General features: G+C 41.0%; 2 protein-coding genes across 7 annotated transcripts in view; one reads left to right on the top strand and one right to left on the bottom strand.

Annotated features, from left to right (window-relative positions):
* LOC127009043 (mucin-17-like) overlaps positions 1-9,430 on the bottom strand; it is a 32,847-nt gene extending 23,417 nt beyond the window's left edge. Inside the window, exons 1-5 of one of the 2 annotated variants that reach the window (XM_050881722.1) lie at positions 9,276-9,430; positions 2,293-2,432; positions 1,924-2,126; positions 1,539-1,650; positions 803-926 (exon numbers count right to left, since the gene is read on the bottom strand). In XM_050881722.1, coding sequence (XP_050737679.1) covers positions 803-926; positions 1,539-1,650; positions 1,924-2,126; positions 2,293-2,432; positions 9,276-9,371 — 675 coding nt within the window. In that variant the 5' untranslated portion in view covers positions 9,372-9,430. Of the gene's footprint in view, positions 1-802; positions 927-1,538; positions 1,651-1,923; positions 2,127-2,292; positions 2,436-9,275 lie in introns of both variants that reach the window. The other variant, XM_050881721.1, reaches the window with a different exon arrangement.
* Positions 1-17,746, top strand: part of LOC127009044 (peptide deformylase, mitochondrial-like) — a 46,386-nt gene extending 28,640 nt beyond the window's left edge. Inside the window, exons 1-6 of one of the 5 annotated variants that reach the window (XM_050881727.1) lie at positions 9,978-10,155; positions 11,865-12,025; positions 12,623-12,702; positions 14,208-14,298; positions 16,085-16,205; positions 17,545-17,746. In XM_050881727.1, coding sequence (XP_050737684.1) covers positions 11,867-12,025; positions 12,623-12,702; positions 14,208-14,298; positions 16,085-16,205; positions 17,545-17,738 — 645 coding nt within the window. In that variant the 5' untranslated portion in view covers positions 9,978-10,155; positions 11,865-11,866 and the 3' untranslated portion in view covers positions 17,739-17,746. Of the gene's footprint in view, positions 1-9,977; positions 10,217-11,861; positions 12,026-12,622; positions 12,703-14,207; positions 14,299-16,084; positions 16,206-17,544 lie in introns of those variants that run through there. The other 4 variants (XM_050881726.1, XM_050881725.1, XM_050881724.1 and 1 more) reach the window with 4 other exon arrangements.
* The last annotated feature ends 4,937 nt before the right edge of the window (positions 17,747-22,683 follow it).

Below are 22,683 nucleotides of genomic sequence, written 5' to 3'. Positions count from 1 at the left end.
TAAAACTGGATTGGGGTCGAGGCTCGCGCCACGACCCTGACCACTTCTTATTTAGTTTTGACGATGGTTATGGTTTTTGCTGGGGGAAGGGGTGCAACCACCTCCCCAAACCAACCTAGATCAGGGACTGGACTGACTGCTCAGCATAGGGGAGGGATGCAGGACCCCTGGGAGGATAAATCCCCTGGTTACCCAAAGAAAGAAGCATGAACAGGAGGGAGAAAAAGAAGGAAAGACAACTCTGGGGGGTTGAGAACGCTATATTCCTCATCTAGATAGACCTGCCCCTGTGCAATTGCCTATGTGCAATTAGGGAAAATCCACGAATTTGTGGACAGGTGTATATAACGGTAGGCGGTGGCTGAGTGGTTAGTGTGTGGGCCCCGCATTCACCGCGTGCTGGATGACGTGGGTTCGAATCCCCACGCTACCACCTGGGATTTTTCAGTCACCACCGAGTGGCCTAAGACTACCCACATGCTATCCTGAAGACCACCCATCAACCCGGACTCTAGAAGAAACCGTCCAAGTGAATCAAGAATGAGTTCCGGGGGGCAGCATGAGCCAAGAATAAATGGCGCCACTATAAAAATTGCCTGCACCATGACGGGCTTGGGCCAACCACCAGGCCCTTGAAGAAAGCCTACAGGCGCTATAGGTGAACACGTAAAAAACAAATAAATAAATAAATAAATAAATTAATAAATAAATATGCACTGTGAATATTGAGTGGGTCACACTTTTGAAATAATTGATAGCTATGCACTCAGTTCCTTAAAAATATAAATTCAGCAGTACTTACTTCATCTAAAAAGGCTTTCCGTTGAAATTTGTACAGCAATACAAAGTACAAATCAACAAAGTGATTATGGTCTTCATCTGTGTAGAGTGGAACACCCATGCCCTCTGATCTCAATCGTATACATCTGGGGGGAAAAAAAAAAAAAAGTCTTTGTAAAGTTATGTTTAAGTTCATTTACAGCACTCAGTATTAAAGATTCCTCAAACAAAAGTTTTCCTAGGTTTGAGTTTTCGTCCAGTCTAATGTAAGAGATCTTGTTAGACTGAACTACAGTAAGGATGAAGTTTAATGACAAAATCATAAATACATTTACGGGTGGAGAAAAGAGTTCAAAAAAATTTTTTTTTTTACTAGAGACAAAGTTTAAACTTTGAAAGTAAATGCTATGCAAAGAACATCAAAGAAAGTTAAGATACTTAAATATGTCCCCTAGGCGATGAGGTCCACTATACAATAACTTGTGTTAATAACCATGGGAAAATACAATCTAGTTATGATGTTTTCAATGATAAATCCTGGTATCTTTAGTAATAAAGTCAGTAGATTGTATGCAATTTAGTCTGCTGTTTTCAATATCATAAGCTCATCAGTTACATTACACAATAGATGGAAAAAACACTACGTTGAATTTTCTATCCTTAATTCTTAGAAAAATTTTAAATCCAATTTACACATGAGTTACTTGTGAGCTATACAGTCATGTTACAATCAAGTCATTACAAATACATATACATACCTTATGCACACTTTGAGAACTCTGTATGCAAGTTCCTCACACCTGGACTCAATCATTGTGTCTACACGCACACGGACAACTTCCCAAGATTCATTGGATATATATTTAACGGCTGAAAAATTGGCATAACTTAAAATTTGTCTTTTTTTCATCTGATCTTTAAATAATACATATATTTAATCATGAAATCTATATGGTATTATCATACAGCTACAAGGCATAATTACACCTTACCCATCAGGAGAATTTTACCTTTTGTCATATGGAGGTGAGTTTGCTTTTCAACAAAAAATTTAGGAACTTATTAAAGTTTCTCACCTTGGACAGGCAATTCTAAGGTCATTTCATGTAAATACATTGAACAACAATATGAAAGAAAAAATACCTTCTTCATCAGAAATTTCTGAATCTGAAAATATTGTCTTCGTAGTGTGGCCCCAAGGGTCAGAAACAAGGGGAAGGAGAGTTCGACACAGGGGCTGCAGTATGGCCACCCTCGAACACCTTTGCAATGTTACACCCAGTCGAGTTTTGACGATCTGGGCTAGACCAGGCCACTCCCCTTGAAGGATAAGTTGTAAACTCCATCTGAAAATTAAAAATCCATATGATTCATCATAACTGTGTCAACTATATTATTATATCAATACCAGACATGTTTAATATTTGCACTACAAGTACGAGTTATTAAAATTTTATTAATAAATCAACAAGCAAATTTATTTCTACATAGATACTGTAAGCAATTACTTACCTATACAGAAATGATGCAAGGGGCTGTAACTGGCCAACATCTCCTTCAACGGTTCCTGCCAGGTGCTCCCAGCCTGATAGCACAGCACTGACTCTGTTCTCATAGCTCACACCAGGCCGACACAACTGGTTCTCAATCTCCTGCTGACATGGGAAGAGTGTCATACCAGTGAATTTATTATTATTATTAACAATAATAATAATAATGACAATAATAATAACACTAATAATAATCACATTACTTATTAATTCTGAGTTTCTTCAATTCTTCCAAAGAATTTTTAAGTGCTTGACAACGAAAAAAAATCAGTTGTAATACTACTACAATTTTTATTGTACATCAAACATTAACCCTTTCACGCACCATGACTCAATTCACATCAAAACAGAATCGTCTACATCAGAGCTTTTGACTCGAATCGCATAAAAAAAAAATTAAAAATTCGCCAAAAAATAAAGTATCTTTCAGAAATTTGCCGTCAAAGATCCAAGCTAGACCTATAAAATAAACTAATCGGCAACTCTCTCGTGCTGTTATTTGACACGAATCGCGTCATGGTGCATGAACGGGTTAATGAAATCAGTAATACTGGCAAACTAAACTGTTCTCATCCATCACATCATCCCTCTCATAATTGTATCTTCTCAAAAGGAGAGGTCTTAAGTTGTTGTTTGAAGCCTTCAAGGATTGTTGGACAGCACCTGGCTTTTCAAGAGGATGAACTACACCATGGCGTACCAGTAGGGTGGGTCATACTCATGTGCAAAATCGAATCTGAAGGAAATCCTATGATGAGGGGTATCTAAATGGTGGGGGGTTTTCATGGGGAATTCAAATATGTGCTTATTTTTTTGATAGAAAAACTCTAACCTATATAATTTTGCACTTATAAATTGTTAATTCTACGGGTTTGAACTGCTTTTTAACATAACAAAAGATGTAAGGTAAATCCTTAATACTGACAAAGCCAAATCAAGTTTACATATTTATTCATAGCTGAACTGCATGTATAATCATTGGATATACAGTACCCTCTCAAGTTTCGCGCTATCCGAGTTTCGTGGTTAGTCCTAAATTCATATCATCCCGACTTTCGCGCATTATCACCCTGAGTTTCACGCTGCTTTGACACGTACGGGTCAAGTCTACTTACCATCAGCGTCACGCACGTTACAGTTCTGAAAACACGCTTGTGATTCGCTAGGAGTCCGATGACGTTATCGCCGATGCTCACCCTATCAGCGGCTTCATTGCCTTAAGGCGGTGTCACAATGGCCGTTTGCGTCCAACTGTTGGGGCTACGGGCAATGCCTGTACGCCCAACCAGGAGCGAGTTTACGGTTATCCATAAGCTGGTGAAACACAGTGCTTTTTTCTTCCCACCGCATTGGCGCCACCTAGGGCAACCGGCAACTCCAACTTTTCCTGGTGTGCGTCACACATGGCCAAGGTCGGTTGCCCGTATCCATATCCACAACGTAAACAAAGCACTTGCCCTGTGTCAACGTGATGTCGTCTGCTAAAGTAAGGGCTGTCGCGGCTTGTGCTGCCATTACCCAAGTTATGGACTTGTTGCTGCAGTTAAATGGAAGGAAGAGACAGTTATGGGTGTGGCATGCCTGTGGTTCCTCCATGCCAGTTCTCATTGTCGCCACTACGTGTGCGCGGCCAACCCACCCATCTTGACTCAACCATATAAACACATGGATCGAATAACAGCAAACACACACACACACACACACACACGCACACACCAGACTCATTAGGAACTTTTGCAGATGTTTCTGACAAACTGAAATGACTTCACCATTTCTTGAGTGTGTTAGAACGAATTTGGTGAGTGGCTCACATGAACCAAACCTAGCTCTTGGCAAGAGAGCAGTTGTCTTTAACACTGCTCTCTTCTTGCCATTGGGTATGTTTGGTTTGTATGAACCACTCACCAATTAAGTTCTAACACACTCTAGAAAATGGCAAAGCCATTTTTGTTTGTGAAAAACATCTGCCATGGTTCATGATGAGTCTGGTGTGTGTGTGTGTCTTTGTTGTTACTTGATCCATGTGTTTACGTGGTCGGAGTCTAGATGGGTGGGTTGGCCGCTCACGCACAATGGTAACAATGAGAACTGGCACAGAGGACCCACAGACACTCCACACCCACAACAGCTTCTTCCTGTCATTTAACTGATGCAACAAGTCCATAACTTGGATAAAGGCAGCACAAGCCGCGGCAGCCCTTACTTTAGCAGACGATGCATGTCGATACAGGGCAAGTGCTTTGTTTACGTTGTGGATGTGGATACGGGCAACTGACCTTGGCCGTGTGTGACGCACACCCAGAAAAGTTGGATTTGTCGGTTGCCCAAGCTGCCGCCAACGCGGTGGGAAGAAAAAGGCCCGGTGTGACACCAGGTTACGGACAACCGACAACTCGCTCCCAGATGGGCGCACGGGTGTTGCCAGTAGCCACAACGGTTAGAGGAAAACAGCCAGTGTGACACTGCCCCAAGGCAGTGAAGCCGCTGACCAGGTGAGTGCTGGCGATGACATCATTGGACTCCCAGTGAATCACAAGTGTGTTTTCAGAGCTCAGCCAATCGTAAGGCTTCATCTGTGGCTTTAATACGACCCGTTCTCTCTTCCTGTTTTATTCCTTTTTCCAAGGTATGTATTTTGAGATAACAAGGGAGTAAAGGAGGAAAAAAGTGAGCTCCGTGGGGCAGCATGAGCCAATTATAACAGCGCCACTATAAACAGTTGCCTGCGCTATGACGGGCTCGGGGCCGACCATCAGGCCCAGATGTCTACTGGCGCCATAGCCCACATGTAAAACAAATATATATATAAAAAATAAATAAATAAACCCCACGGGTCGGAATAGATAAGCACCTTTTCAGTGTTTTCAATACCTCGAGTTTTGCGATCCTCAAGTTTAGCACTATACCTTCAGAACCAAGCGAGCGCAAAACTAAAGAGGGTACTGTATTTACAAAATCATTTTCCTGACATCTTGAACTTTGCCAGGTTACACAAATCCTGCTCTGAATCATTTTTAGACATCAGCCTCCTGCTGGTCTCCTGAGCCCTCCATCCCTCTTTTCCTGTGAGAAGTATTTGGCAGAAACCTCAGTCACCATTTTAAGAACTCTTTCAATGGTTTGTGTGTGGCAAGACCAGTTGAGCACCCCCATTGGGGCATTGAAGTTTTTCACTTCCGAGGTGATTAGAGAGCAGGTGAGAGGTGGCTCTGACACACCTTCTGACCAGCCAGTCACCAATCCTGGAAGCATCACAATTGATGTCAGGTGTCCTTCTGATCCTAACAGATGCATCGCCTAGCTGAATGTTTTGGGTCTCCTTCTCCCCTAAAGGCCAGGATTCTCTCCACCCCCTCAACCCTCTCCTTATGATCCTCAGAGCAGAGCAGTGTTTCGAGGATGGCTTTACTGTGGGCATACCAAGCAGATCTTTTCGCAGTTGACATTACAGTGTCTAGCACCTCCTTCCTCTGGGACCTGAGGCAGTGCATCTGAAATAAGATATGCCTCGGCCCTTCGATCCAGGAGTGCTTGACCTTCACGCTGAACCAACATGGGTAATATACACCAATGATGAATTCGACAATGAACTGCAAATTCTTCAAGTTCTTCCCTTTAAGTCCATGTTTTGACACACAGAGCCTTAGAAGTCTATTGGCTGTTGTGAGCCAGGGGCTGTGGTTTACTGGCCCTATCTCCAACAGAGCCATGAGTAACATGAGTAACATATATTTTGGTTTTCCTAGATTGTGTGACTAGTACACTTGCATGGCCTAAACTCCTTTTCCCCACTAATTTTACTTTGTTTAATGTTTACCCGCACACATATTTGGGGATAACTACGACATTCAAAAAATAAATAATTAAATAATAAACTGCAAATTGATGTAGGTTAGGGTTATCAGAATGATTTTTCTTTGTCAGATTTATGTTCTACACACAAAAATACATGCTTTAAACACCCCTTTCTCTTGATTTAAACAAAATAATTAGTATGACCGACCCTAGTGCACCAGTAGTCAATTTACAGGTTCAATAAGGTTCCTAAGCTCACCAAATTTGACAACTTAAGTCATGACACAATAAATTCTTATTGGCAGGAAAGTGGCTTGACACACATACTCTCCACATATACCATACAGTACAGTGCTCTGATGGGGCCATGGGGTCAATATGCACATAACAGAGTAAAAGCATTTATATTTTTACTGAAAATGGGGCAGTTCAAGGGCAAAATAAAACAAAGGCCCAGAAAACACTGCTCCTACAAAAAGAGCATTGCTTAACCCAGTATTACTAATATTGTCGGCTAGGTCATAAGTGCGAGCAGTCACAAGTCCCATACGTCAGAACTTGAGAACTGTCTGCAGTACTCTATATGTACAGTGGGTCCTCGGCCTAAAATGGAGTTCCATTCCTATGACACGTTGTAACCCAATTTTGTATGTAAGTCGAAACACACCCTCTATTAACCCTTTCGTTGCTAAACGCTCACAGCGAGCACTAGCGTATCTTGCCGGTGGTGCTAAACGCTCACTGCGAGCTCCAGTCGCACTCAAATTTGCCGCATAGGAGAGTGTTCCAACACTATTTCTCACCCCACAGCACTGCCAATTCAGTGGGTTTTCCAGTAAATTTGGTGGAAAATCATATCAGCCTAATGCGGAAAATCTACGGATGAGCAACTGGTGGATGTTCTTGTCCAATAAAGCGGCATTTTTGCATAGCTTCACCTATCACATGATTGATATTTTGACCACATAGTTGTAAATTTTGCAGCTGGCAATACTGCCCTGCCAGAACCCCATCATCAAGAGATCTACTCAGTAGTTGCCTTACAGCTGACCGTCGTGCATGTATAAATGTACGTCCTCAAAGCCAACACCCCCTGAACGAGCCTGTACATTCGCAGGAGAGGATTGCATTACCAAATCTTATAGATCTTGGCCTCCTCTTTCTAATGTTGTTTTTGTTTTTTAACTGTGATGAATAGTTTTTGAGATACAGAGGTTAAGAGCGAGCATTAGCGTCACTTGCTGGTGGTGCTAAAAGCTTGCTGCGAGTGCCAGTTGCACTCGCAGCAAAAAACACCCCTTGAATGTGCCTGTACATTCGCAGGAGAGGCTTACATAACCGAATCTTGTAGATCTTGGCCTCCTCTTTCCAATGGTGTTTTTGTTTTGAAGCTGTGATGAATAGTTTTTGAGATACAGCTGTTAAAAGAGATTCCCTTCCCCCGCTGGGGTGCCCGAGCGCGCCTGGGGGGATAGTCTCGTTGCGAGCGCTTAGCAAGGAAAGGGTTAAAAGGAACTGTCTGCCCAAACCCTCCCACGACTGATGCTCGTCGCCATTTCTCCCTTTTCCAATCGTTTAACAATGTCCAATTTCACTCCCATTGTGATGTTTTTTCTTTTCTTCGAAGCACTGCCATCAGAGTCTGCCTCATTCTTGGGAGACATAATGAAGGCCAAGAGTCAATGAAATAGAAGACAAACCAAAGAGAGCTAAACTACAACAAACCAGCCGGATATCGGATAAGTCAGACACTTTCAGGCTCTTTTTTTTTTTCTTTATACGTTCTATCCTGGGTGCACTGGTAGGCATTTTTTACCCTTTGATTGAGTAATTTTAAGGCACTCAGCTTATATACTGGCTAAAATACCCCTGATAGCTCTTACATCGTCCGAGTCATTTGTGGAGTTGTCCGAGCATACACATGGAAGGAAGATGAAAAAGGAAGCCTACAGAAGAGACAAAGAAGAACAGCTTTCCACAGTGATGGAGGCTTGGAATTGACTGGACAAAGATGTGGTCCACACGGATTCAAAGCCAAGATGAATTATAGTAGATATAGAGGGGGAACAACTCGAGCATAGCTCCTTCCCCGTATAACAAAACTAGGTAAATACACACACACGTGTGTGTGTGTGTGTGTGTGCATGCATTGAATTTATAGGGAATAATAATGGCATAATTTTAATGTTATCCCAAAAAATTGTTGAAAAAATTACTCTTAATACATGGCGACGCATTAAGGTGCGGTAATGTTGTCCATATTATAGCCTAATTGGTATCTACTGATGACGGAAATAGTATAGCCATCATTTGAAGAAAATGTCAACTGCAATGAGTTTTCAAAAACCCTACTAAATGCACTGTGAGTATAAAACTTTGTTGGTTTGACATATTACATTTGAGTAGGATAAAGTACTGATGATTTAGTACTTACCAGTATTAATTGCATGAGGATTTTAATTAAATACATGCATCACTGTTCTTAACTCCTCTACTTGACCTGGAGGTTGTGACCCCTTATTGTGATGTAAAACAGGACTGACACTCTTTACACCACTATGCATTTTGCTTCAAACCGCATTCACCTTGCGCTTATTACATAGATAAGCTGCCTTCAACAACACCAAACAATATCCAGCCCGTCCTCGGGGTGAGTGAGGGCAGCCGTGTTTACATAGGAACAAACTGGGCAGACGCACCACAAAGATGCTGCCGTTTTATACCTTTTGGCTCTTCAGTCCAGTTTGAGTGCATTGCCTTCAACATCGACACCACTGGAAGAGTCGGGCACGGCCTGTGACCCAAATATTTGCCGCCACTCCGATCCCAGCGTCTACGTGACCGCCGTCAGACACTGGCCGAGGCTGCCTCCAGAGTTTACATTCATTTCCTCCTCGACACACAAGCTTCGGGTGGAGCTTCACAGGGCAAGGAACGATCGCCAAAATAATCTCCCGCCCTTACGCTCGTGAAGCGGACACCTTGGCGCTGATAATAAAACCTCAACACGTCTTGATTCCTCTAAATTTGTACCGAAAACAAGGACATTTTCTGGCTGTCAACAACGTTTATACTCATTATTTGTCTTCCAGCCACGCGCTATAGGCCTCCCAAATAATTTTTCTAATAATCCTCGGATCCTCAACTTACTTGGTGAATGGTGGAAAATTGCTTGCTCGTCTCATGTGAGGCAGAATCATCATTTTTGCTATCACTTTGACCTGCCTCCTCCTCCGAGGCAGCCATCTTCTCCCCTACAGCCCCGCGCCGCCCATTGGCCCGCCGCTCACCGCACCGCCGACCACCACGCCCTTCAGAAAACTAATCACACCCAGCTCACTCCTCCAACACTCACAGAAACCTGATAAAGAACTCAACAGTAATCATTAAAATGTAAATGAAAGGTTATTTAATTCATTGGAACCCAGTTTATGTGATAATTGAAAATATATGCAAGGCGGTAAGAAACCCTGAACGCGGAGAAAACTTGAAGGTAGATGTTGTTTTAGAGAAATGGCGAATAATCTGATGGTTATTTCATTCACAGTGGCACAGTTTTCTGGGTGGAGGAAATATTTATCGCGTGGTGTGGCGGCGAGGGCATTGCAGGAACGGGCCGGGGTGTTGTTGGTTTGGGCCACCTGATTGTTGTACTCCTCTCACCAGTATTTAGAAGTTTATGACCAAAAACAATATTGTACCCACATGGATAATTATATTCAATCGAACGAATTGTTGTAAACTTAACAACTGGTATGTTTTATGCGAGTAGAATGGGTAAATCAACGTTGCCTTGAGGGGCTTTGGTTATCGTAGAATGTAGTAGTTATCGTTGCCGCGGGAACGCTGTTGTTGTTGTTGTGGTGGGCAGCAGACGACGTGCACGGCGGCGGCGGCGGGGCGAGGGAGGCGGGGCGGCAACACGGTGCTGCTCAAGAACAAGAATCGGACACCAGAAAACTCGGCACGTGAAGAGAGAGAACGGTGCTGCTGCTCCCTGCTCCCCGCTGTTTGACGGTTTTCTTACCTGGTGGGGCTCCCTGACGAGTACAGGAAGCCGCACACTACTGATGCGCCGGCTTATACAAAATGTAATTAACTCTAAAGGCATGGTATTGCATTCCAGAGAGTGATGCCTCTGACACTAAAGAATCTCTTGCGGATGTCCAACTCCGTTCTTAGATGGACAGTTTTAAATTGATGTCCCCTGGTGGTAGCCAAAGGCAGAGACAAACACTTCATCAGGGGAAATAGCATATTTACCATGAAAAATAAGCCTATACGTACCTTATTATGTCGTGGCGTAAGAGTCTACCATACATAGAGTATAAATATGGTAATTGTAGTCACTCCGCGCCTCCAAAATACGATATTACGCCTCCACACTACAGTTAAGGGACGAAATACATGTCCCTCAACCATAATATGAAGGCGCAAGTACTTGAATGTAAAGAAAAAGGCCTAATCCCCTTCCCTTAACGATCTTGGGGGGAAGCAGGACGTTTCGCCGGTGTGCCAGTTCGCCGATACCAGCGAACCGTCGTATTTCATTCACCGGCGAAACGTCCAGCAGGACAATTCGTCGGTGTGCTAGTTTGCTGATACTGTCTAGAAACCATGAATGCATTTGTTTACCTGACACTGATGGCACTGATAGCAAGAATGATGATAACATAAGATAGGGTTTTCTTTTCTTTAATTTTTAAAACACATGCACAAAATAAGGGTAACAGTATTTCTTTTCAATCACACAAAAAATATTCGTATGTAGACACACACTTCAAGATATCACGCACTGCATTCTTTACATATCTACTTTCTTCCTACTTTTTCGTACTCATTCTTATACCAATAGAATTCTTTTATTTTTCATAACGCATTTTTACATAAATATTTAAGCTACGCCGTCTTACTTCACACGTAAGTCGTGATGTAAGCGATGTGGTCACCTCGATCTTTCGTTCCTCCTCCCTCACACTCGCAGATGTCACTAACAAGCTTTCTTACCACCATTACCTCCATACGAATGACCAGGAGGAGTAATTTGTTTTTTCTAACTCGATTATGGACTTGTTGCTACAGTTAAATGGAAGGAAGATGCGGTTGTGGGTACAATCATGGCTTAAAAGACAGGAGGACAGGAGTGTTTACCCAAACCAACAACTCGCTTCCAGTTGGTCATACAGGGAGCCATGGTTTCTCCTATCTCCAACAACTGGACACTGCCTTCAGTCCACGTTGTACACTCGCAGAGGCTGGCAGCACCCACACTTGTCTACTCCTACGTTTGTGCTTTAGTGTGCAATCTTTGTGTTTTCAGCACTATATTATTACAATATTATTTATATATTTTACTGTATCATTTATACTATTTATATTTATATTATTATACTACATTATTTATCATTGCTATTTGTTGGTAAAATTACTTTTATTCTGTTTGTAAAGTGATTTTTGTTAAACGTTTTTGGGATATGGGACGCATTAATGGGATTCACATTAATTTAAATGGGGAAATTCGTTTTGGTTTGCGAGCGAAATTCTAGAACGAATTAAACTCATAAACCGAGGTATGACTGTATGTAGGTATTACATCAGTGCTCATTCTCATAAGTTTTCTCAAGTATTTTCTATCACTGGAGGTTTTCCTCTGCCCTTTCCTGTATCCCTTAGAATGATTTTAAATATATTTCCCTCTGATTCTTTTGAATACATCAAAATTTATCATCTTTTCAGTAGCAATGGCAGGACAGCGTTTTATAACAGCCTACAAAAGTATCTTCAATCCAAAGCCGGTGAGGCCACCATTCCTCCATGTGTGCCAAGTTGGTGACCCAGTGTTGCGATCAGAAGCCAAGCCAGTGGAAGTGGAACATCTTAACAACCCAGAAATAAAACAGGTAAGATATGCTAATACTTATTTTTCTCTCATGCTAAGATGAATAGTTGTTAGCCTGAAACAAGGACTTTTAGTTTGTATGCTCATAAAATAAATGAATATGTATTTCCATATAACCTTGTACTGTAATTATTATATGTAAATAATAACCCTGCATAACCTTTTCAGTTCAATATTCTGAGTAGTGAAAGAACTTAATCTCAAATTCATATCTATTCATTGGTATCATTTCCCTTTTTCAAAAATTTGGCCCCTGAGGCAAGAGGATTCAAAGTATTGCATGTAAAAACTAGGAGCCTGATCAATGCAGCAACACTGTAATGTGGTGAGCAGGTTTGCATGCAGCACTGATCTAGTAGGGTCATGATACAGGTTGAACTGTACTATAAAGGCCGACAAGAGTACCCTGACAAAGTGTGTTCCTCCAACCACAACGCCATAAGCCAGCAGTGTGTAATATTGACTGTCACCCTCCCTGACTAACTTTTTCATCTTTTTTTTTCTTTAAAAATTCCATTTTCATTATGACTGACTACCCTTAGCAAGGTGTTTCTTTATTTCATTCACAGGATATACAAAAATATTTTGTATGTTTCAGGTAATTTTGCAGATGAAGCAAGTGATGAAGAGATATGACAGTGTTGGCCTGGCTGCTCCTCAAATAGGCATGCCGCTTAGGTATGTCTGCCGGATTGATATTAGGCATATGAGTTTGATGTGGTGTTGATATATTTCCTGAAATCTGGATATTCAGCTTAAGTTTTCTGTATTCCTCTGTTTTCACAAGAAACCTCTACCGTATTATGCGGCATATAACGCACTCCTGGGTATAGTGTGCACCCTAAGCTTTAAGACACAATTTGGGAAAAAATATTCATTGCTTAAGATGCTCAGAAATATATACAGTTAAGCAAGACTGATAATGTACAGTTTCCTGAAATATCTGTTAAGAGACACTTAGGGCAGGCGGATACGGGGTATTTTTTGACGAATGTATTTGAAATTTGACAAATGCGTTTTTTTCGCTCAGCATGTCCAGGATATCTTAAACTGCCATGTGGTCAAATTTGTTTTCATAAAATTAAATCCCCTCCCCCCTGGATGTCATTTTTAAATGTCCCGTGCGGTTGCGTCATAGCATGACTCGCACACGAACACATGCGGTATCATTCGACTGGGAAAGATCAAGGCATGCAGCACCCAAGACAAAGAAGAAAAGAAAAGAGAAGAAGGATGAGACATACCAGCCTGGAGGATTCTAGATAAAATCTGGCTACAATGAGGAAGGTGGCGCCCTCTGACACCCTCACCTGCGAGTGAGTAATACTTTGTTAGAAAGGGGGACCAGATGCCTTATTATTCTGAGGTAAGTTAACAGGGTATATACAATCATGTGGAAATTTCATCCCAATCAAATAAATACAAATGGTAGGACAGGGATGAAATGGAAAAAAATCTTCAGGAGCCAATATCTTGAAAAGTAGGTTTTTACACTTCAAAAAATTTCACAGAATTGGTAAAATGTCTGACCGACTTTTGTTAGGTATCATTTGAAACTACAACTAATGGACAATTTTTGCCCGCTATAAAATTTCAAAAAATGTCAAAAGAAAACGGGACACAGAGTGGAGAAAATTATAAGTGACAATGGTGGTGTGTTTTGTGTTCACGCTGCGCCTCGGCTCACACGTGTGGTGCATCTTCTTCTTCTTGTGACCTGAATGGTTTTATCGCTTCACATGAAAAGAAGTGGACCACAACCACCCAAGAATAAGCAAGAGGAAACAAAGGGGAGGCCATTGCAACAAAGGCTATCTCCCCAACCTTCATCTGAACTGAACTGAACTCTTCTGCTCATTCACACTTTCCTTATCTATTGCATCACACTATTCATTATTTAAATCAATCAAAATTTGTACCTTCGGCATATACCACGCAGGGGTAACATTTTGGCATTTTTTAACTGAAAAAAGTACACGTTATACGCCGCAAAATACGGTAGATCTTATGTCTGAGTATGATGAAGCTGGAAAATCCTTCAGATTGTCAGAATGATCACATAGCCTTTTATAATCCCCAGTCTGCTTCACAGTGAACAGGATTGCCAGTGATGATATGCCTCAACAAGTCAATGATTTTTTTTCCAGGATACTTTTGTTAGAATTAATGATTTTTTTTTCCAGGATACTTTTGTTAGAATTTTCTCCAAAAAGAAAAGAACAGTTTGGATCAGAGGTTTACGCTGCACGAGAAATGTCCACTCTCCCTCTTACAGTAAGTGAAGTTCATGATTTTTGTAGTTATGGTACATATCAATGTTTAGGATCATGATTTTTGTAGTTATGGTATACAGAAGCCCCCCTCTGTTCACGGGTATTTGGTTCTGCAAGATTCCCGTGATCCGCGAATCCGCAATCGACGGGACTATAATCAAATAGGGAAAAATAGGGTTTTGTTCTACCTTCTCAATTGAATAAGAAAAAATATTTCTAAGGCATTGTTATATAGTTTTACATACACATAAATCACAAATTAAATATGGACTGTAATAATTTAACACTACGTGGTTGGTTGTGGTACGTGTGAGTGCGTAGGTGGCGGTGGTTGGCGGGCGAGTGGTGTTTTTGCAGTAGTTATCGGTCGGAAACTACGAAAAAATGCAATGCGATGAGTATGAAGTTTGGCAACACTGCGCGGCATCAGTGTGTTTACCGTCTTCCACCCAGCCATCAAGTATTAGTGAATTCTCATCTCTCCCCTTTGTGTTAATATTCATATGTACAGTCAAGTCGCGTATGACACGGATTGGTAAGGCGCTGTTTCCTATGACGCGGTATGGTTTCAGAACCGTATTTTCAGGTCACGCGGATCTCTGTGGAAGGGGTAAAATCGTGATGGGCAAAAAAAAGTGTATATTTTCCCCATACGTGAGTGTAGGTGCAGGTGGGGATAAAATAGCGGCTTGCCAGTACCAAATTGTATTTTCCCCATACTTCTTAAATTCCACCGCCATGTTGCCTCTCTTTCTATCTTCTATCGTTATTTTCACGCTGACTGCTCCTCTGAACTTGCTAACTGCATGCTTCCACCCCTCCCGTGGCCAAGCTGCACACAACTTTCTATGTTAGCATATTATGAAATAATATGCTAACTCTTTCTGTTATAAATCATTAAATCACTAATATCATTATTGACTTTTCAATGCCTATTGAACGTAAACCGCTGCCGCCGCTGCAAAATAGCTCGCAGAGAGGTTCAACTTGCTTACTGTTTCTATATTTCCCTCACCACTCACAAAGATCACAAGTGGACAAACTAGAACAAAACCAGGCAAATTAATACTTTAATGCTGTGTATATATATATATATATATATATATATATATATATATATAGATATATATCTATATATATATATATAGATATATATATATATATATATATATATATATATATATATATATATATATATATATATATATATATATATATATATATATATATATATATATATATATATATATATATATATATATATTTGTTCTAGTTTGTCCACTTGTGATCTTTGTGAGTGGTGAGGGAAATATAGAAACAGTAAGCAAGTTGAACCTCTCTTTCAATAGGCATTGAAAAGTCAATAATGATATTAGTGATTTAATGATTTATGCGTGAAAATAACGATAGAAGATAGAAAGAGAGGCAATGGCGCGTGGTGGAAAAGTATGGGATGGGGGAAATAATAACTTGGTACTGGCTATTATATATATATATATATATATATATATATATATATATATATATATATATATATATATCAATATATATATATATATATATATATATATATATATATATATATATATATATATATATATATATATATATGTATATCAAACTTACTAATTGTAGCATTTCTTGAGAACTTCCTTGATTTTGGCCTTACATCTTGCTTGGCAACATAATACAATGAATATGTTTACATTTTAATGGTTTGTTATTGTGGTAGTCTTCTTTTTCATAAAGTAACATATTTTGTAGAAAGTAAAAATAATCTTCCACAGGTCATAGTTAACCCCAAAATGGATGTTCTGGATTACAACAAAGTGGAGTTTCCTGAGTCATGTGAGAGTGTTCGGGGCTTCAGTGCTCTGGTACCAAGATATAAAGCTGTCAGGTTATCAGGTAAGGAGACAAAAAATACCTCAGTAACTTCACATTGTGCTACAGAAGTTATTGCTGTATTTCAGAAGAATTAGATCATAGGTTGCTTCTTTGAAATTATATTTTTATATGTCTAGAATGAGTACAAAAATGTCTTGCCATTGTACCAATATATGGAACATAGGAATTACTGATAATTACCTCTTCCTTAGGAGTGAATTATTTTCATACATATATAAACAATTGATATAGCAAAGAATAAATTAGCATTTTCAGTAAATCCCTCCTTGATATATAGTCTTTGTTTTTGGTAAACTGTTCTGCCACTCACCTTGGGTAAGAGCTGTGAAGTGTCTATTCTAAATTCTTAATTTATTTAAGTCAAACTAGTATATAATACATGATACAAGTAACTAAAACTTTATTATAATTACAAGCAACTGCTCATCTGATAAACATCAACGAACAGATGACGGGTCATTTGATTTTCTTGGAGGTCTGTAGGTGATGAATTTGTTGATTTGAATATTGTCTGTTTTTACTCATGCACAGATGTTCCACATTATGGACTTTAGGTGTTCTGTCAATCGGTTGCAAATAATTCTTGACATAAAGGGCGACACCTCCACTTCTATGGTTGATTTGATATTTGTTGAAGAGTCTGTAGCTGTCTAGTATATTGTATTCTGAAATTAAATCAATATTTGATGTGTCAGTGAAAGTTGCAGTTATTCAATTACATCAAAATTTTCTGTTGTAACAAGGTATCTCAGTTTTTTAATCTTATTCTTAAGCTATCAGCATTGAAACTTAGTACTTTTAGCTAATCTTCCAATTTTATTCTAGTTATGGAAGTAGTGCCACTTGTGGTTTTATGATTATTCATCGGGATGACTGCATGACACCCATTTACATGGACAGGATGGGGAGATGCACTCGGAAGTAGTTTTTCACTATTTCTTGATGGAGAGAGAGAGAGAGAGTTTTGGCAGTCTTTAGGCTGGAAATTTACAAATTATAAACCCCTTTGGGTTGTCAGGGATATCACTTTTGATCATTGTATATTGTGCACATTATGAAAAGCATTGCATTCAGTTTTTAACAGTCAGTGTGTGTGTGTTGGCATGCCAGGGATTGTATTTGGTAAGTAGGAGTACCAGAACTGAAAATTTAGGACAATTGTTATTGCCACTCCCTTGAAAGAAGTCCCCAGGAGGGAAAATGGTGTCGAGATATAGATAATTTTTTTCACTTCTATTCCTACCTCATTAAGAAAGTGCTTGAAGTGGCAGATAATATATGTTGTTAATTTTCTTAAATTTTTATATATTGCATTAATTCTTTTTTCCATTTCTTTCAGGTTTGAACCTCAAAGGTGAAGCTGTGACACTAGAGGGAAAAGGCTGGTTGGCAAGAATGATACAGCATGAGATGGACCACCTAGATGGGAAACTGTACCTTGATTGTATGACACCAAGAACTTTTCAGAATGATGCGTGGCACAAAATCAATGTACATCAAGGAAGAGTGAAAATAGAGTTTCATAAAAGTTGAAATTTTCATTGAGATTTTTTTCTTTTGCAATGCTAATTTCAAATTTCTTCCAGCTTTTTTATGACCCTCATTGTATTGAGCATCTTCAGTGCATCTACCTGCACAGAAAGAGATGGCTACAAGTTGTGTTGGTCCCCATGCTCTGGCACTGGTAATGTAAATATTTTTTCCTTTTGAACTTTGTAAAATCCAGAAAGCTGAGGCTTGCTGGTTCCGGGGTTCAGAGACGCTAGCCTTGACGCAGGACTTGGTATAATAATACTGATAGTGTGGCAAAGGAGATTGATCACATCCTTGTTAGTAATCGTTGAAGGATCCTCCAGAAGTATAGGGTTTTCCAGAGTACTAAGTTCTTTGTGACCGACCACATATGTTGCTACAAAACTGAGGATATGCATCAGGTCTAAGAAAATCTCAAGATGCATCACTTTAGGGTTCCATATTGAGGCACTGAGTGACCAGGGGTGTGCTCAGTAGGATTTGGTGGCAGTCTCAAATTGGTATGGAGTGCTTGGTAATTTGGAGGACCCTGGAGGGTTGTGGGATTACCTTTGAGCATGAAACTCTTAAGGCTGCTGAGGACTGCATTGGAGAGCTACCAAGATCTAAGAGTGGAGTTGCCTTGAGGGAGACACTGGAAATATAGAGGAGAGTCGTGCCGCCAGGTTGGCGAAGGATTTGGAGTGATACAGGACTCTGTCACAAAGGCCAGAACCCTTCTGAGGAGGGATAAGGAGAGGTATGTGTCAGGTCTCACTGAGGATAATACGGGTAATCTAAATGCAAATGACCTTTGACCTGCATTACAATCTCTTTAAAAAACTCCACTCCAAATCCACATCTCAGATAAGTAGATAGTCCTCGAGTTACGTTTGTGATTTACGACCGAGGCAACAGTAATAGTAATACTTGTACAGTAATGAGTTGTCATATCAAGTAGCCTGCCGCTGGTAGAGGAGCTCTTTATTTACACAGTGCTCTCAAACCACTCCCACCCGAATCCTGCCGCCATCCTCAGTCCTTATGCTCTGGCAGGAGGGGGAAGGGTGGGTGGGGTGAACCTGCCCTCCCATGCTTCCCCCTCAGTTCCCCTTGGAACTCAAGCTGAAAGTACTTCTCACACTGCGCATGCAGTTGGTGGTTATTACTCTCCCAGTTTATTGGCCTACAGTCTGCTATACAAACATAATGCAAGTTCTATCAGACAACAGACAAGCTCGTGATCGGAGCAAGGGTGGAGTGAATATATCCAGTTATCTCCACTATTTACTAGTCTCAGCTGTGTTCGATTCTTGCACAACCTCCCGCAGTAGGTAGGGAAGGGGGGGGGTGAGGCAAACCGGAAGTTGATTAGCTGATCGCATATAGTACTCCTGCAGCACCTGTAGGAGACCATTCACTGGAAACAGCAATCACAGCAGAAAGAGATATTCACTATGGATGGGCAAGTACCGTTAATTTGAGTACCGGTAGTACCGGTACCGAAAACTCGGGTACCGGTACCCGAAGGAGTATTTTTTTTTTATCTTAATGACTTCTGATGAAATTTCCTGTAAAGAAAACTCTCTCTTGTTTACCTGCAACAATAAACTGTCAATCTCTCTCTCTCTCTCTCTCTCTCTCTCTCTCTCTCTCTCTCTCTCTCTCTCTCTCTCTCTCTCTCTCTCTCTCTCTCTCTCTCTTGTTTACCTGCAACAATAAACTTTCAATCAATCTCTCTCTCTCTCTCTCTCTCTCTCTCTCTCTCTCTCTCTCTCTCTCTCTCTCTCTCTCTCTCTCTCGTTTACCTGCAACAATAAACTTTCAATCAATCTCTCTCTCTCTCTCTCTCTCTCTCTCTCTCTCTCTCTCTCTCTCTCTCTCTCTCTCTCTCTCTCTCTCTCTCTCTCTCTCTCTCTCTCCACTTGAATCCAGCCAACCAAATTACTGCCAGACGCATTACATAGATATTAAAGGAAAACTGAAAAATACAATTTCCGACAACATGATGTCCACTGTGATAACCAATTAAGCTTAGCATAGCTACTAAAAATTAAAATTAAGAACCTAAACTCCACAGAAATCACTGCAGTATAGTCACTGTGCCCAAGAGTGTGACCCTTTGACCCCGGTGTCCGGCGCAAAGGAGAGTAGCAGCCCCGTCGGCCTTACAGAAGCTAGTACTTGAAACCCAGCCCACAGCGCTGTTACCACGAAGAAAACGTTGCAGGACTCCTGATTTTGTTTTTCCTATAGGTGAATCTATCGTCAACCTACGAGGCTTGGATATGATAATCAGCGCTATAGGACTGTCATACGAATACCATATAGGTGCCCGTCCCTCAGCAACACAGCGGCCTCAATCATGTACACTGCTCTTAATAACATTTTAATAATACGTAAAGTCAACAAGAGGGGCGCATTTTTCATCAGTTATGTCAAGTTTTATAAGACATTCGGTTGGGTATATTAATTAAGATGTATTTCAACACAGAGAGGAGCCATGATGAAGTGAATCTTGGGTTCATTCCTCTTCAGTAGACCAGTGACAGTCGAGGCACTTGACAATCCTTATGATAAGATGGAGCCATTACACTGGTACTGTTTACATAATGCATTCTGACTATCTACTAAGTATTTATTGACAACGATAACAATATGAAGAGGTTCGTGTATGACGTGCGCTTCTGCTGCCACCGTTCTGTGTGTGCGTGTGTGTGTGTGTGTGAGAGAGAGAGAGAGAGAGAGAGTCTCAAAGTAGGTCTGCAGATGAATGCGAATATAAAAAGGTAATGTTCAATAAGCAGTTGACAGACAACAAATAATGATCGGAAAATAAACGCTAAAAAGAAAATAGGAGTACACATTCCTAGGACAAAAATTTAGTGCAAACTCAACAATAAATCTGAAATGAAATAAAACGGGATGGAATGCTTTTGGTAAACATAGTAATCTCATGAATAGCAACCTGTCACCCTCCCTGAAGAGGAAGATATAGCAATCATTGTGTCCTACCAGGCCCAACATGCTAAGCGCCTCACAAAAGAGCGGCAGGAAGAATGGGGCGGAAAATGCTGTGTATAACATGAAGATACATACAGCGAGCGGCACGGATTAAGAAACAAAGATGGAATTTTTAGTGAAAGTTAATAATTAAGAGAGACAATATAGACAACCAGAGTAACAGCTAGAGTGGCGACCAAGGAATTGTAGAAGTCAGAGCATACAAAGAACCAGCAAGTCTTCTGCAATGTTCGTAATTGACTGGCTGGGCTATTTTGAGAGCCTTGTAGGTGCACCTGGTGGAAATAGTTATAATGAATGTTGGTGGTGCTTCAGCCACAATTAAACTTCAGGAGCACGGAGGTTTGGGTCGTCGCCACCAAGGTTGCAGCTATTTATGTGGCAGGGGGGCAATAGTGTCGACTGCCATTCCTGGGAGAGGTGGCGGCAAATGACGTACAATACACTGTTTCATTGGACGACTGCATAAGCCCCTCCCAGGAGGAGACTTGTCAAGTCCTGTATGCATGCGATGCGACAGGCGTTCTCGCGTCTGGGCACGATGGAAGACTGACAGTTACTTTGATGACACATTAATTTCGCCTCTCTAGTCTCTAACACATAAGCGCTTGCCCGGAGATACATTCCGCTGCGACACGATCAACTCTAATCCCTCAGAAGATAAAGATCTCTCTCTCTCTCTCTCTCTCTCTCTCTCTCTCTCTCTCTCTCTCTCTCTCTCTCTCTCTCTCTCTCTCTCTCTCCGCAACTTTAGTCACCCGTGAACTGGTGGGTATTTGGATTCAAGTGACGTCATCTCACTGTTCCGCCCCAAAACCGCCCCTGCGCGTACTGATCGCAGTTTTGAAGGCAGAGTGAATTAACCATAACCTTACCTCGATACAAAAAAAATCCTGAAAAGAATAATATTATACCTTCTATAACCTAGCCTAACCTGGACATGAGCACATAAATAAATAACATCGCCAACCATAGCGGCTTGTAGTAGTGTCCCGCACGACGCGCCACCACCACCTGTCTTTTATGTATGCTATAGACGTCATAGGAGAGTGGTTAATAAGCATAGTAAGGCTCGGATACTCGCATCTTCTGAGTGATCATTAACGAAATCACATCACGTTCCCATATGCTTGTGCTTTTGTAGTTTTTTTTTATCTATATATTTTTAATCGATACGCCACACTCTTGCAACATCTCCGCCTCGTCACTATACCTAGTAATTATATTCATTACGAAATATTACTGTCCTCTGGGTGGATTTTTTACTGACATTCCCTCAGCTATAGACTGCAAAGAGCTATGTAACTTGGGCAACCGCCGTCCGTAGACACTGCGTGCGGCCAGGCGCTGCCCCGGCCCGTGCGTGTCAGTGCCCGGCGCGGAGGGGGCCACCTGGTGAAATGTGCACGAAGGCTCAACATGATCAATACAATGTGGGGCTTCCCAAGCTATCGGGTGTAACCTGAGCACAGAAGTGTCAGTAGCGGTGCACAAGAAAGAGTTCAGCATAAGTCTCAGTGGGGCCAGGAATTAAACACTTCAGGAACTGTACGTCTGAAATGTGGTATACTCATGCAGTGACTTGAATTATGGCCAGACCAACGAGAATACAAGTGTTCTGTATTTGTAAGACTTTGATTGAAGTTCCAGGATAAGTGTCAGACCTTCGATGAGGCATTAAATATAAAGACATAACGGAAATCGAACTCGTGGTGCGCTTCACTATTTATGGCGAACTCCATACAAGATAACCGACGGGTCTGTAAATTATTTAGTGCATCATTATTTACAAGGGTAGTTGTGTTTATATACAGTATCCAAATTATTTGTCTCTGTAAGAAGGTTGTGACGAACAATCAAGGAGGATCTGTGCATTAGAAAGTCTTCTTGGCCGAGGTGCCATTCGGATTGGGCTACTCAAGGTGCACCAGTGGCACCGAGA

Source organism: Eriocheir sinensis, chromosome 39 (assembly GCF_024679095.1).
Source record: "Eriocheir sinensis breed Jianghai 21 chromosome 39, ASM2467909v1, whole genome shotgun sequence".
Lineage (NCBI taxonomy): Eukaryota > Metazoa > Arthropoda > Malacostraca > Decapoda > Varunidae > Eriocheir > Eriocheir sinensis.
Note: the sequence above shows the minus strand (reverse complement) of the source record. Positions and strands in the feature narration are given on the sequence as shown.